At 42.5% G+C, this 16,097-nt stretch overlaps 1 protein-coding gene across 1 annotated transcript in view; it reads right to left on the bottom strand.

Moving 5' to 3' along the window:
- Positions 1–966: 966 nt before the first annotated feature.
- Positions 967–16,097, bottom strand: part of scaf8 (SR-related CTD-associated factor 8) — a 110,316-nt gene continuing 95,185 nt past the window's right edge. Inside the window, exons 16-22 of the mRNA XM_055639985.1 lie at positions 15,738–15,862; positions 15,603–15,641; positions 13,470–13,541; positions 10,780–10,930; positions 8,524–8,592; positions 8,033–8,278; positions 967–2,695 (exon numbers count right to left, since the gene is read on the bottom strand). Of these exons, the coding sequence (XP_055495960.1) occupies positions 1,686–2,695; positions 8,033–8,278; positions 8,524–8,592; positions 10,780–10,930; positions 13,470–13,541; positions 15,603–15,641; positions 15,738–15,862 (1,712 nt within the window). The 3' untranslated portion in view covers positions 967–1,685. The remainder of the gene's footprint in view (positions 2,696–8,032; positions 8,279–8,523; positions 8,593–10,779; positions 10,931–13,469; positions 13,542–15,602; positions 15,642–15,737; positions 15,863–16,097) is intronic.

The following is a 16,097-nucleotide window of genomic DNA, read 5'->3' as shown; positions in this document are numbered from 1 at the left end:
TTCTATCTGGTCAAAATTCTAAAGAGGGCATGATACTCTTTATCTCCCTTGAAATATAGATTTAGGCATGTGACAGTGGTGCTTACTCATCGTAAAATAACATAACACAAAACAAGCTACAAAATGATTAGCAGCAGAATTAAATCTTCAAACACTAACTATTAATTGGAAGTTATTACTGCAGAAATGTTAACAAAAAGCTGCCAATCTGCTCTAATCAAAATTCAATGCGTTGTTAAACTAGAAATCCCAGACTTCCAAAAAAAACGGAATTGCTGTAAATACTACACAAGGTGAATCTGGCACATGCTATCAATGTGCACAAGCATCTATAAATTGGGAGGGCCAGACATTACCGTCTAATGTGCTACAAAACTATTGACAGTGGAGTCAGAAATAGGTTTGACTACATTTCATGAAGATTCTTGCTGTGCCATTGCACTGGCATTAGCTTTCTCAGAAAATAACCATTACATGTTTTACAATCAACTGTGAAACATGTTCGTTCTAACCAGCCAATTTATTTTACCAATCTTTTCTAAATGTCGCAAAGGTATCAAGAGATTCCACAATTCAAGCTAAGCATCTGCTTAGTTCAAGCTCATTTGACTCTGTTGTCAAATAAACCACTAGATGGAGTGTTTTATTACAGACATTCCTTCTCAAGGAAATATGACATTATCCATCTCTGCTGGATGGTCATGCAATGGGATAGAGGTATTGGACAAGTCTGGGGGCGAGTGTGTCCAATGTTCTTGGAAGATGCACAAAAGAAAAATAGGATTTGCAATGAAAAAGGAAATTCTAACAAATTATAGGTCTTACAATACAAAGTTGCTCTGAACACATGTCTCGATTTGAATGCAGGTTTTTTCCTGCATCTCCAGATGCTAAATCAAATCTTGAATGCATTTTTGATGGAAACTTCCCTTCTCAAAGAAAACAGATAAACTGAAGATCACAACATTATCAAACAAACGTTTTATTAGCATCTAAAAACAGAATGCACCCAACATTCAAATGATTTTTTTCCAGCCGTTACTCACTGCAGTACGAGGGACAAATCACAAACATTTATTTTAGGGATTAACAGAGACCAGACTATAAGAGGACTTTAAAACGTGTTTTTTTTTACAAAACAGAAAGTATTACAATTTTCTTCTACACCTCAGTACTGCACTGCTCTCTTTGAAAGGGCTAGGCGCTTGCTGTCAACAGGATAAAATCTAAAACAAAAACTCATTTTCAAAGCATTAAATTTAAATATTGTAGCAGCTTCAGAGGATGGAAAAATGCAGATTATGCCCATTTTTCAAGTATTACTGTTACCACCAATATTCCATCCCAGCTGTAACAGCTACAAGTTTACCTTTCTTCCATAGGAAGGTCAATTAATTTTTTTTTTTATGGCAAGCTATTATAATCTTTCTCAAGTTAGAAGAAATATGGGAGTTCTGGCCTCTAAGCGTGAAAAAAAAAATGTCATTACCTACCGTGTTCAACTAAAGAACAACAGTCTGTACAGGTCAGTTGTACACATTAACTTCAGTTATTAGAGTGAAAGATGTACATCGGATTAAATTCTGTCTTGCAGACAACAGTGACTTTTTTTTCAAGTTCCAGTCAACCATTTTGTCCACTGCAGAGATGACCACCTATACAAAATGCTGCCATTGTATGCGACATTATGTCCCCTCAGTATCTGTATTTTCTGTTACAGGTTGATTTTCTAAGTCATCCTTCTCACTTTCATCTGATGAAGATGCAAGACTCACAGACACTTCTGGGTCATTGTTTGCAAGCTCCTTGTTTGGCGGCTGGCTGTCTGTTTCTGAGAAATCACCATTTACACGAGGCCTATCATCAGATTTTTCATGATCAGTGGTCCCTTGATAAAAGTCAAACCTATGCCGTGGAGGAACCCAATGATCTTGCTCTCTGTCTCTCCCAAAACGGCTGCCATTTACATCTCGGCGAAACCCAAAATCACGGTCATCACGATCTCTCTGACGTTCCCAAGGCCTGCTTCGATCATCAAAATCTCTGTGAGTTTCCTGGTCAAAACCTCGGCTCCACATCGGGCCAGTTCTGCCATCAAACCTGAAATTTCTTCCTCCAAATCTTTCATGATCATCATGAAAACTTTTAGGGGCCCCAAAGGGCACACCTCGACGCTCATCAAAATCTCTCGAGCCCCATCTTTGGTCAGGCCCAAATCCAAACTGCTCACGTCTGCCAAGATTGTCTCTATTATCTACTGGTGGGAAGCGGTAATCTCGATCACCTTCCTGCTGCACATTGTCTCGTTGAAAAGTGTTATCGTTTCCAGCAGATCGTCTTTCATCTCCTGTACCTTGGCTCACATTTCTGCCGCTCTCAACATTAGGGACCCCAGATCTTGTGAATGCACCTTCAAGCCTATTGAAAGTATTTCCTGGTGGAAAAGGAGCTCTGGATCCTGGTTGATGAGGTCCATCAATTGCTACTGAAGGGGGCATGTTTGGCTGTGGTGGCATCAGCAATGGAAACCGTTGCCCTGATGAGGGTGGCATCATTCCAGGACGGCCATCCATCGGGAGCACTCCGGTCAGTCTTGATCCAGTCATACTTGGTGGAGGTAAACTTGGTGGCCCTGGCGCAGGCGTTGAAGGCTGCATTCCCAAGACAGACCCACTCGATCCTGCACTTTGAGTTCCTGTAACAGTAAGAAGTTGTAATAAATAATGTGTAGCACAATCATATTCCATAACCACAGTAATTAAAACAAATCTCCTCCATTTCTTGTTGCTAACATTTAAAAATGATAAAGCATTCCCTATGTAAGTATTTTATTACAAACTCAACATGCCCCCGGAAAAATTACTTAAATCAGGAAAATGTTTTGCATGAAAATGTAAACCAAACACTACAGCAGAAACTGGAATCTGAAATGGTGGGATGAGTGAGGCGTAAGACCTCAATTAACTTGAAAATTGTTATGGACAATGACTGAGTCGGGCCTTAAGTTAAAGTTCTAAATTGGGGCAAAGTCAACTCTGATATTAGACAGTAACTTCCATAAGTTAATTGGGGTAGATTATATGCAGGTAAAGGCATGTCTATAAAATGCAACACTTTTAATAGGGTCATGGTGAGAGTTGAAGGTATACATGATCCTGTTAGAGTAAAGGGCTATGTAGGTAGGAGTAAGGAACAATGGATGATGAGAGAAATTGAGGCTAGGAACAAGGAGGCATGGGTCAGGTACAGGCAGCAGGGATCAAGTGTTTCCCTGGAGTATATAATTCATCGAGATGGGTTGATTATGTTTTTTGAAGAATTAACCAAGAAAATTGAGGAGGCCAGGATTATATTTATAGTCCATATGGGCTTCAGGAAGGCCTTTGATATGGTTCTGCATGGTAGGCTGCTCTGAAAGGTTAGATTGCTGGAACATGGATACAGAATTGGCTTCATGGAAGGAAGCAGAGCATGGTGGCAGAAGGTTTGTTTGTGAATTGAAGTAACTAATAGTGTGCCTCAGGGATCTGTGTGATTTGTCATCTATATCTACGATTTAGATGAGAAGGTATTAAGGCATGACTTGTAAGTTTGCAGATGACACCAAAATAGTTGGTATCGTAGACAGTGAAGATGGTTATTAAGAATTAAAGCAGGATCTTAATCAACAAATGGCAAATAGAGACTAATTCAGGTTAGTGAGGTGCAGTAATTTGGGAAGTCAAAACAGGGCAAGACCTTCCTAGTGAATGGTTGGACCCTGTGGAGTTCCGTAGAGCAGAGTGAAGTACATAGTTCCCCAAAAGGGGTGCCGTAGATAGATAGGGTGAAGAAGGAGCAGATGGCATATTGTCTTCATCAGTCAGGGACTTAGGTAAAAAAAGTAGGGACGTTAGGTGGCAATTGTCCAAGACGCTGGTGAATCCACATTGAAAAGAGTAACCAACCAATGGTTGGTTACCACTGATACTCTCCTCCGCCTAGTGGAGCTAGTCCTTACCCGTAACAACTTTTCGTTTGACTCCTCGCATTTCCTCCAAATACAAGGCGTAGCTATGGGCACGCGCAAGGGCCCCAGCTATGCCTACCTCTTTGTAGGGTATGTCGAACAATCTTTGTTCGAGGCGTACCGTGGTCTTATCCCCAAACTCTATCTCTACTACATCGACGACTGCATTGGTGCTACCTTCTGCAACCACACTGACTTCATCCATTTCACCACTAACTTCCATCCGGCACTCAAATACACCTGGACCATTTCCCTACCATTTCTAGACCTCACTATCTCCATCGCAGGGGATAGACTACTGACCGACATCCACTATAAACCCACCGACTCCCATGGTTATCTGCACTAAACTTCTCCCCACACCGCTTCATGCAAGGACTCCATCCCCTTCTCCCAATTCCTCCGTCAAAGCTGCATCTGCACCCAGGATGAGGTGTTCCACACCAGGGCATCGGAGATGTCCTTTCTTTAGGGAACGGGGGTTCCCCTCTTCGACTATAGATGAGGCTCTCACCAGGGTCTCTTCTATACCCCGTAACTCTGCTCACTCCCCATCCCCCCACTCGTAACAAGGGAAGTCCCCCTTGTCCTCACCTTCCACCCTACCAGCCGTCACATACAACAAATAATCCTCCAACATTGTCGCCACCTCCAATGGGATCTCACCACTGGCCACATCTTCCCATCTCCCCCCGTCTGCTTTCCACAGAGACTGCTCCCTCCGTAACTACCTGGTCCCTTCCCACCCAAACCATCCTGGCACTTTCCCTTGCAACCGCAGGAAATGCTACATTTGTCACTTTACCTCCCCCCCCCTTGACTCCATTCAAGGACCCAAGCAGCCTTTCCAGGTGCGACAGAGGTTCACCTGCACCTCCTCTAACCTATCTATTGCATCCGCTGCTCTAGATGTCAGCTGATCTACATCGGTGAGACCAAGCGTAGACTTGGCGACCGCTTCGCCCAACACTCCCGCTCGGTATGAAATAACCAACCTGATCTCCCGGTGGCTCAGCGCTTCAACTCCCCCTCCTATTCCGAATCCGACCTTTGTCCTGGACCTCCACCATGGTGAGAGTGAGGCCCACTGTAAATTGGAGGAGCAGCACCTCGCATTTCGCTTGGGCAGTTTATACCCCAGCGGTATGAACATTGACTTCTCTAATTTCAGGTAGTCCCTGCTTTCTCTTCCCCTTCTCTGCTCTCCCTCAGCCCACTGTCTCCCCCACTTCTTTTCTGCCCCCCCATCCTCACATCAGTCTGAAGAAGGGTCTCGACCCAAAACGTTGCCTATTTCTTCCTTCGCTCCATAGATGCTGCGTTTCTCCAGCACTTTTGTCTACCTCTGAAAAGAGTATTGTTTAGTTTGGATCACCTACCATAGGAATAATACCATACCATTAAACTGGAAAGAGTGCAGATTATATTTATAACACCTATTTATCAACTATAACTCTGCCTTCAAGTCCTATTGTACTTGACTTTGACTTGATTGCATTTATGGTCTGATTATTATCTGATTTGATAGCAATCAAAACAAAGCTCTCCACTCTACCACGGTACACATGACTATAATTAACCTAAATCGGAATAGGTTGCCAGGACTTGAGGGCGTGCGCAGGCTGGGACATTATTGCTTGCAGTGCAGGAGACTGAGGGGTGATATTATAGATGTATAGAAAATCAAGTGGGAAATAGATAGGGTGAATGTACAGAGTATTTTACGCAGTGTAAGGAAGTCAAAACCGGAGGGCATAGATTTAAGGTGAGAGTGGATGGTGGGTATTTGGAATAAGCTGCCTGAGGAAGTAGTTGAGGCAAATACATAAATGTTTAAAAGACATTGAACAGACATAGGGATGGGATTGAAAATTAAAATGGTATATAACAGGAAACTCACAATCGCCCTTGTGGACCAATGTGTAGGTCCACAAAGTGCTCACCCAGACTGTGCTTCGTTTCTCCAGTGGGTAGGAAACCACACATGAACACCGAATGCAGATAAGATTGGATAACGTGCAAGTACATCACTGCTTCAGCTTCAATGATTGTTTAGTGGGAAGGGAGAAACTAAATGGACAAATCTACCAGCATTTGTATTCAACACTTTGTCCTTCGCAACCTCCGCTTCAATAGGATCCTACCCCAGACACGCCTTCCCCTCTCGCACCTCTGCATTTTGTATGGGCCGCTTACTTTGTAACTCCTATTTCATCACTGCCTGTCCCATATCAACTTCCAATGCAATGAGACTACCAGAGATACAACAACTGTCCATTCACCTCTTCTCGTTCCAACATCTCAGAGCCCAATCATTCCAGCTGATGCAGCAATGCACTTGATCCTACCTAGTCTACTGCATTAGGTGTTCACAATGTGGTCTCCCCCATACTGGAAAAAACCAAATGAAAATTGGATGACTGTTTTGTGAAGGACCTGTGCTCAGTCCATGGGCAATCCCCAGTTACCTGTGCATGCCTGATATTTCTATCTCCTTTGAAACTCTCCAGAATGAACACTGAATTCTTCAATTTCAAGTGAACTGTTCTGAACTATAACTTCCCAATTATCATGTTTATGCCCTGCTCTAACCATTTCTTTATAATCTCTTGCTAAGGTTTACTCATGCTCCTGATCACTTCATGTCTCTCCACCCATCCACATATAAGCTTTTGACTTGCACCGTACCCCATCCCCAGCTCCGCTTTTAAAATGTAACTCTGCTCCTTCTCCAACCCCCTTCCTTTCTGAGAAAGGGTCACTGACGTGAAACATTAACTGGTTTCTTTTTTCACAGATGCTCCCTGACTGGCTGAGTTCTAGGTGAAGAACTGACTTGGGATTGTCAGGATGTTTGGCAAGTAATATCTCATGAATATGAGAGTTTTTTTTGAAAAGGTGACCAAGTGGATTGACGAAGTTAGGGTGATAGATGATAGGCCTTGAACAAAAAGTCTCTCATGGTAGCCTGTTCCAGAAGTATGGAACATATCTGCTCCAGGGTGAACTAGCTTTTTGGATACAATGTTGGCTTGGTGATAGGAGGAATGGCGGTGAAGGAGTCACACAAGACTGCAGATACTAGACCAAGAAAGGTCTTGACCCAAAATGTCACCTGTCCAAATCCCTCCATAGATGGATACTGCGTGACCTGCTGAGTTCCTCCAACTGTTTGATTTTTCAGTGAATGACAGATGTTCAGATTGGGAGTCTTGGACAAGTTGAGTGCTGCGGGAGGTAGTTTAAATCCTGTTGTTTGTTGTATATACTGATTTGGCTCAGAATGTTGGTGACCATGGCAGGATATTCACAGTGAAAGGATGGGTCCCAGGAACAGAGACTTATGGAAGCAAATACACATTTTTCGTAAAGTAGAAATACAGATAGACAGGGTAATGAAGGTGGTATATGATATGCCCGCCTTCATTGGTCATGATGCTGTTTGAACAGTACTGAGTATATGGTTGGGACATCACATAACAGCTGTACAAATAGTGTGCAGTTCAAGTTGCCGTACTATGGGAACGATGTGATTGTGCTAGAGAGAATGCGGAAACCATTCGCAAGGATGTTGCCAGGACTGGAGGCTTAATTTATAAGGAGAGAATGAATAGGCCGGGCTTGTATTTCCTGCAGTAGGATGATGAGACATCTATTAAATCATGGAGGGTATAGAGGTGGTAGATAATCACCACCTTTTCTCAGGGTAGCGGAGTCTAAAAATAGAGGGCACAGGTTTGCGGTGAGAGGGGAAAGATTTAAAGGGAAACTGAGGGGCAAGTTTATCCCACATGGATCACTGTGGCATTATGGATCAAGCTACCAGAGGAAGTGGTGGAGGCAAATACAACTAAAATGCTTAACAAATATTAATCTAAGTACATTTACGGGAAATGTTTAGAGGGATGTGCAAATGATTCTAGCTTAGGAAAACATGTCACGTTAGCATGGATGCGTTAGGCCAAAGCAGCAACATCTTCTATATAACTCTATGAATTTAAATATTCCAATGAATTTACATACCTGGTCCAGATGTAGATGTCGTATCTGCTGTTGATGTCTGGTTGCCTGCGCGTGATGTGCCCAGGTCCTTTGATCTACTTGCACCAGTTGGGAGAGGCTGTGCACCAACTGGATTAAACAAACCTCCTGGTGGAATATTAGGAGTTGGGAGATTGCTGTGACCAGAGGCTATTTGCGAAAGGAGGTTTCCAAATGAGGAATCCTTTGCACTGTCTTGGGTGTTTGAGAGAGGCGGACAAACTAGAGCTGAAGAATAATTGTTTTGCAGTTATTTGCTAATTTTAAGATAACAAGCACAAAAACATTTTGAGTAAATAAAAGTCCAGTGGGAATGCATTCAGCTTCAAATTATTTTGCTTTCCACAAATAAAACTGCAATAAAACACAATCCAAAATCTATTTTGCATTTCACATTTTTAATTAATATCAATCAGCATTATAGAATTGGGCAAATATAATAATCAATATTAAATGTAAACAATTATACTCACAGGTCTGTACTGGAGGAATTGAAGGTCCAACAACTGGATGTGGGACAACGGGAGGCGGTGGTAGATACCCTGTGTGTTAGATTAAAGAGAGCCCATCAGTTTGGCAAGTTATGATTTTTAAAGCCATGAGATCAAGTCCCATTTCAGATACCGGAACACAAAATCTAGATTAACAGAACAGTCAAAGCTGGAACAAAGCAGGCTTGGTATAAAGAGGGTGCAAATGAAAATCTTTGTATTTTTAAGGAAGTTACACCTGAGTTCCTGGCTGATATCAATCTTCCCATAATCACCAAAACATTGTCTAATCATCACAATGTGAGATCGTGCACATAAAACAATGCTACATATTCAACATTACGACACAGGTGCACAACCTTTTATCCGACGATCCAAATAACGAAAACCTCCGAATAGCGACATTTTTTCGGTCCTTGAAGAAAGGTCCTTGAAAACGTTCACCGAGGGCGGCCCGCAGAGGTGACAGCGGAACCTCCGGTCGGTCCTCGAAGAAAGGGGAACTAAATCCCCATTCATAAAAGAGGTGAGGGTATATTGCGCGGGAGGGTTAATAATTGACAATATGCTGCTACCTGCCCGCTGAGTTAAAAAGTTCCCACGGTAGACACGATACACAGTGTATCGTGAGTCTTGCGTGGGAACTTTTAAACTCAGCGTGCAGGCAGCAGCAGATTGTCGCTCCCTTCAGTTTCACCCCACCTACACCCCTCTGCTTCCCGGCCATGTGTGTGACCCCTTCCCTCCCCTTTCCAGCTCCCCGCTCATTGCACCGGCGTGGGGGCTTTGTACTGTCTTCACGACGGCGATGGCTGCAGGTCAGTGCAGTCACCGGAGACGTCAGGACCAATTGGACGTCGACCACCGCAAGCACGGAGAACCCAGAGACCCACAGCCAACAGCAGCACAGCCCAGCCCCGTTCCAACTTCTTCTGCCGGGATCAAGGCGCAAACTCGCGACCTTGCGGATATGAGCCGAGCACTCTACCACTGAGCTAGCCATTAAAATCTACGCAAAAAAAATTCCATTCCGAAGACCGACAAATTCTGAATTACGAAAGGTGTCTGGTCCCAAGGCTTTCGGATAAAAGGTTGTGCACCTGTAGTACTTAATGAAAACTGGAGTAACTCAGCAGGACAGGCAGCATCTTTGGAGAAGGAATGGGTGACGTTTCGGGTCGAGAACCTTCTGTAGACCCAAAACATCGCCCATTCCTTCTCTCCAGAGATGCTGCCTGTCCTGCTGAGTTACTCCAGCTTTTTGTGTCTATCCTAAAAACAATAAAGTGCATTAAAGGGCTCAATTTACTCAAAATATTAATAACGAACACATCCCTGAGAATTTTGTGTAGTTTTGATTAATTGGATGTCCAGTGAAGATAGGCAAAAACAAAGTACAGTTACACTTGCAAACTATCAGATAAATATGACAAGTATCCTTAAAGACGTACGCATTTTCTTTGTTTGTTAAAAATGTACTCAAACATTTCTGCATGTAAAGACAACATTTCATTGCAATCTTTAATCACCATCAGTTCTAAACATATTTCAACACCCCTCATTTGCAAGTTATTTCTTTGTACAGCAAGTGACATCATTCTGCAAGGAAGACTTCATTGGTGGGCATATTCAGATTCAGATTCAGATTTTAATTTTAATTGTCATTGTCAGTGTACAGTACAGAGACAACGAAATGCATTTAGCATCTCCCTTGAAGAGCGACATAGCAAACGATTTGAATAAAAAATAAATAATAAGTGTCCGGGGGGGGGGGGGGGGGGGTGATTGGCAGTCACCGAGGTATGAAATGAAATTTACCAACAATAAAGCCTCCGACCTAAGTAGTATCCGTTGTAAAATGTTTTGAGTCTTGTAGTCAACATTTTTACTCATGTTTTTGATGAATATAAAGTGAAATCATTTCTAAATAAGTAAGAATTATATTATATACTGAGGTGATTTTTTTAAATAGTAATTTTGAATAATTGTAATGAAGTATCCCTTGTTAGGTTTTGAATGCAAAGAAACTGCATCATCAGACAGAAATTATTTTCCACATCACCATGGATGATTTTTTAATTACTATCATAAATTTAAATTGATATATTTTCAATATACCTGAAAGTATAAATGCTTAGAAAACAAAACCAAAGTAGATCACAGCAATCTGCACAAATTTAATTAATGGACACAAATCTGCTTGTAAAAAAGAACAAAATAAAACAGATCAGCCAGTACCTGGAGGAGGATGTGAAGGATTAAAACTGTGCCTTAAGAATGGAGGTGGCGGAATAGCAGGGTTGAAGCCTGGTGGAGGTATGGACATTGACACAGGAAAGGCTGGTGGCTGCACCATTCCAATCGCTGAGACAGTTGGAGTCACTGGAATCTGAAAACAAATCACAATTGTGTAAAGAATTATCTATTTCCGACCAACTTAAAACAATCAGCATTCACATCCTTCAAGGTTCGTTACATGATTATCAGATCACGTGATACATTGGTACATTTTTTATCTTGAGATTTATATATGGTGAAGGCACATAACATAGAGGTCTGATACACTTTGCTTTGATTTAAATTGAGATAATTGTATTTAGATTAACACATTTAATTTCTTGCTGATATCCTTCACTTTCATAATCTAAATCCAGCAGAAAAAAAATGGTCATGCTGGAATTACAAATGCAGTCTTTTTCAATGGAGAAACCAAGGTAGGAAATGTCGTATCACATCACATTCAAATCATTTCAAAACTTAAATCATGAGGATAGCTCCTACTCATCAAGCATCACTATATTTAATTATTTTTGTTCCACAAAATTGACATTTAAATAGTTGTTCATGGCCACCCGAGTCAAACAACTAAAGATTAAAGATTTAATCCAATAATTAGATTTCACAATTTAGGCTATTATCAGGTACTGTGTTTAAGCAATGCAGCTTCAGTCAGCGAGACCATCTTTTGCATCAGATATTAAATAAAGCTCGATGCCAGTCACTCACTGGTGGCCTGATCGATATTTATTCATTAATCAGGATCACTGAACAACAGAATGGCTGTCCATAGTCACATGTTATCTTCAGGACAATATCAGTTCAGTTTTCTTCCTTCCAACTTCACGCTGAAAATACATTTTGAGCCAAAATTGCTATGTGTTACAGAGATCAGAAAAAGGCCCAAATCTTAGTGCTTATTTCTTTCCCTGCAACAAATTACATATGTACCTTGGAGCAGATCCCAACGCACAAGTCAATTATATTGGACAGTTTGAATGCCAAGATAAGAAACACAAGGCAGGCACTTTTCATATTTAGCCAATACTTCAACCAAATTTCTCAGGACATACTGTGCCCGCCATAATGTTTGGGACAAAGACCCATCATTTATTTATTTGCCTCTGTACTCCACAATTTGAGATTTGCAATAGAAAAAAAAATCACGTATTTAAAGTGCACATTGTCAGATTTGATTATAGGGTAGCTTTATACATTCTGGTTTCACCATGTAGAAATTACAGCAGTGTTTATACATAGTCCCCCCATTTCAGGGCACCATAATGTTTGGGACACATGGCTTCACAGGCGTTTGTAATTGCTCAGGAGTGTTTAAATGCCACCTTAATGCAGGTATAAGAGAGCTCTTAGCACCTAGTCTTTCCATCACCTTTGGAACATCAACGTGAGGATCAAAGTTGTGCCAATGAAAGTTAAAGACGCCATTATGTGACTGAGAAACAAGAATAAAATTTAGAGACATCAGCCAAACCTTAGCTTACTAATCGCAAAGGGACTGGCAGGCCAAGGAAGACCTCCACAGCTGATGACAGAAGAATTCTATAATAAAGAAAAATCCCCAAACATCAGTCTGACAGATCAGAAACACTCTTCAGGAGTCAGGTGTGGATTTGTCAATGACCACTGTCCGCAGAAGACTTAATGAACAGAAATAGAGGCTGCACTGCAAGAAGAAAACCACTGGTTAGACGCAAAAATAGGATGGCCAGGTTACAGTTTACCAAGAAGTACTTAAAACAATCACAGTTCTGGAAAAAGGTCTTGTGGACAGATGAGACGAAGATGAGGGAAGAACTTATATCAGAGTGATGGCAAGAGCAAAGAATGGAGGAGAGAAGGAACTGCCCAAGATCCATAGCATACCACCTCATCTGTGAAACATGGTGGTGGGGGTGTTATGGCCTGGGCATGTATGGCTGCTTCAGGTACTGGCTCACTTATCTTCATTGACGATACAACTGCTGATGGTGGTAGCATAATGAATTCTGAAGTGTATAGACACATCCTATCTTCTCAAGTTCAAACAAATGTTTCTAAACTCATTGGCTGGCGGTTCATTCCACAGCAAAACAATGATTCCAAGCATTCTGCTAAAGCAACAAAGGAGTTTTTCAAAGCTAAAAGATGGTCAATTCTTGAGTGGCCAAGTCAATCACCCGATCTGAAGCCAATTGAGCATGCCTTTTATATGCTGAAGAGAAAACTGAATTGGACTAGCCCCCAAAACAAGCATAAGCTAAAGATGGCTGCAATACAGGCCTGGCAGGGCATCACCAGAGAAGACACCCAGCAACCGGTGATGTCCATGAATCGCAGACTTCAATCAGTCATTACATGCAAAGGATATGCAACAAAATATTAAACATGACTATTTTAATTTACATTACATTGCTGTGTCCCAAACATTATGGTGCCCTGAAATGGGGGAACTATTTATAAACACTGCTGTAATTTCTACACGGTGAAACCAAAATGTATAAAAATGGCCTTTATTAAAATCTGACAATGTGCACCTTAACCATGTGATTTTTTTTGTTACAAATCTCAAATTGTGGAGTACAGAGGCCTCTCATTATCTTATATACAGGTGCACCACTGATTTTCTTGCAACCTTGGTTCCAAAGCCTTACCCGATTATCCGTTTTGCCCGACCAACAAAGGTCACGTAATAATAATTCAGGCATGGGACCCTCTTCTTGAAGCTGTGAGGAGAAGAGCATTTGCATAAAATGATGAGACGGCGGGGATACATCGGAAAGATGAACAGATTAGTGGAATAATAATGCATATTAAAATATCTAACATGTGGGCTGGACACTTCAGTGGGGGGGCATTGCCGATGACAGGGTGCAAGCTGCTAGTTTCCTTGCGTGGGTGGTGACGAAGGGGAGAATGGTGATTGTATATCGCAGGTTGTGCGCAGCTGCAGGCGGGGAAACTTGCACTGAGCGACTTGGCCATGCTTGACAAGGTCTGAGACTGTGAATAGTATCGTCGACAGAGAGTTGGAACCATATTTTCTGGGTGCCGAGTGCACAAGAAATGTGCATCTCAGGGAGGAATAGCTGGCCGACGGCAGTCCTGCTCCAACCCACAAATGCAGGGCCTACTTTTCTCATTTGATTCACGTCCAGAGACCTTTACTTGTGTTTGGCTCCATCAGTGCAAACAATCCCTTGGACATAGTCACAAACTAGTTTAGCCAATGTGGATTTTATTGTACATTCCTTTCCCAGCCGGATGAAAACCCAAACCTCCCATCCAACAATGTTTACCAGCACTGGCAACACACTTTAGAGATACAAGGAACTGTAAATGCTGGTTTACCAAGAAAAAGCACACACAAAGTGCTGGAGTAACTCAGCAGTCCGGCATAGGCTGAAGGGTCCGGACCTTAAATAACCCCTCTCCATATCCTCCAGAGAAGCTCTCTGAGCCATTGAGTTACTCCAGCACTTTGCTTTTTTGCAGAGACTTTATAAATATGAATCATTTGTGACACATTCCGAACGGTGATCATTGTATGTTCTTGATCCCCAGGTGGGCGCAGGTGATGTCTTTACAAGTGTAGAAAGATGGGATCAATGCCAAAGCTCTGGAAAGCTTATTTCCCTCAACCGACACATTAGCTGAACCTCCCATCTGTGATTATACCAAGATGCCCTGTCCGAAGGGAAGGCTCATTCTTCAGAGATGTTGCCTGGCCCACTGTTACTCTAGCTTTTTGTGCCTATCATATTTGCCCAATGTAAAGCACACTGGAGTCACTCAGTCATTTGGTCACCGCCCACTCGTACTCCACTCGCACTCGGCCGGCTGTCTGCCCTGTCTGCCCTGCCCCCCCCAGCAGCACAGCTGCCCCCCCCCCCCCCCGCCCCCACCCCGCTCTGGGGTGACGCGCGCACCGCTGCCCGCTCACTTTTCAGTGTGCGGCACGTGCCGCGAGTGAAGAACGAGCAAGTCGGGCCCTGTACTAGAGTGCGCTCTCTCTCTCTCTCTCTCTCTCTCTACCGCCTGTGCTCTCTTCCCCCCCTCTTCCCCCCCCCCCCCCCCCCCCGACCTCTTTCACCACCCCCCTCCTCTCTCCCCAGCATTTCTCTTCCTCCCCGGCCTTTCACTTCCTCCCCCAGCATCCCTGTTCCTAACCCGTCCCCCCCCCCCCCCCTCTCTCTCCCACCCCCCCTCCTCCGTGCGTTGAGGGGACGGGGCACAATGGGTCCCCCCTGGTCTAGTATAATATATGTTACATTTTGTCCAAATTAACAGAGGTGCCAGACAATCAGTTGCTGGAAAATCGGTGGTGGATCTGTATTTCTATCAGATCTCCCCACACCCTCTGGCATTCCAGAGAAACAAACCATGTCTAACACAGGCACCATTCTGGTAAACCGCCTCTGAACTTTTTCCAAAGCATCCATATCCTTCCGGTAATGGAGTGACCAGAGCTGCAGAGCTCCAAATGCGGCCTAACCAAAGTGCTGTAAAGCTGCACCATTTCTTCCCGACTCAATCATGACTCCCTGAACTCAATTATACGGTTTCTTTTAGATAAAGGTGGAAACATGGTGACATATCAACTAACATTGTGTGCATGGAAATAATTACTTATAGCTCTTGGAAATTTAAGAAAAAATGTAGAATACTGTATATTCATAAATGACTTGGAATTAACACTTAAGGAATTCATTCTTACATTAGAAGAACCAGTAATAAGAGAAATTAACTCGCAATTTTGAAGGACCAACGTGCAAAGTTTCACTTACTTGTGGAATAAACTTAATATCATCCATTTGCTGCTTCGGCTGCAAAGAAGAAAAACAACAGATTTTATATAAGGACCAATAAATCTAAACATTGAGAATAGCATGTCTAAAAATTAAAAATAAGGTTAATAATACTTGAACAGGTGGCAATGTGACGGGTTGAGTGAATGTCTCTCCCTCAGAAGTAGGCGGAGTATTATCAGTAGTAACAGTTTGGGGCACAGTCTCCTTTACTGGCTCAGCATTCCTAGATTCCCACTCTGAAATACAAAGTCAGAATGATACAGTTAACAAATTACAGAACAGCATATTGCAATTCATCTTATACAAGATGACTTATTTCGCACATTCCTTTCAAGTTGCATTTTCCTTCATGAAATTAGAGAAGACTTCAAGCGTCAATTTGCAAGCGATGTGACAGACAATTTGAATTTGAATTGATGATTTAGAAACGTGGTCTTTTTCATGATGGTAAGTGTGTTGAGCATCAGGGTG

The sequence above is a fragment of the Leucoraja erinacea genome, chromosome 8 (genome assembly GCF_028641065.1).
Source record: "Leucoraja erinacea ecotype New England chromosome 8, Leri_hhj_1, whole genome shotgun sequence".
Taxonomy (NCBI): Eukaryota; Metazoa; Chordata; class Chondrichthyes; order Rajiformes; family Rajidae; genus Leucoraja; species Leucoraja erinaceus.
The sequence above is the reverse complement of the archived record's forward strand: the minus strand, read 5'-3'. Positions and strand labels throughout refer to the sequence as shown.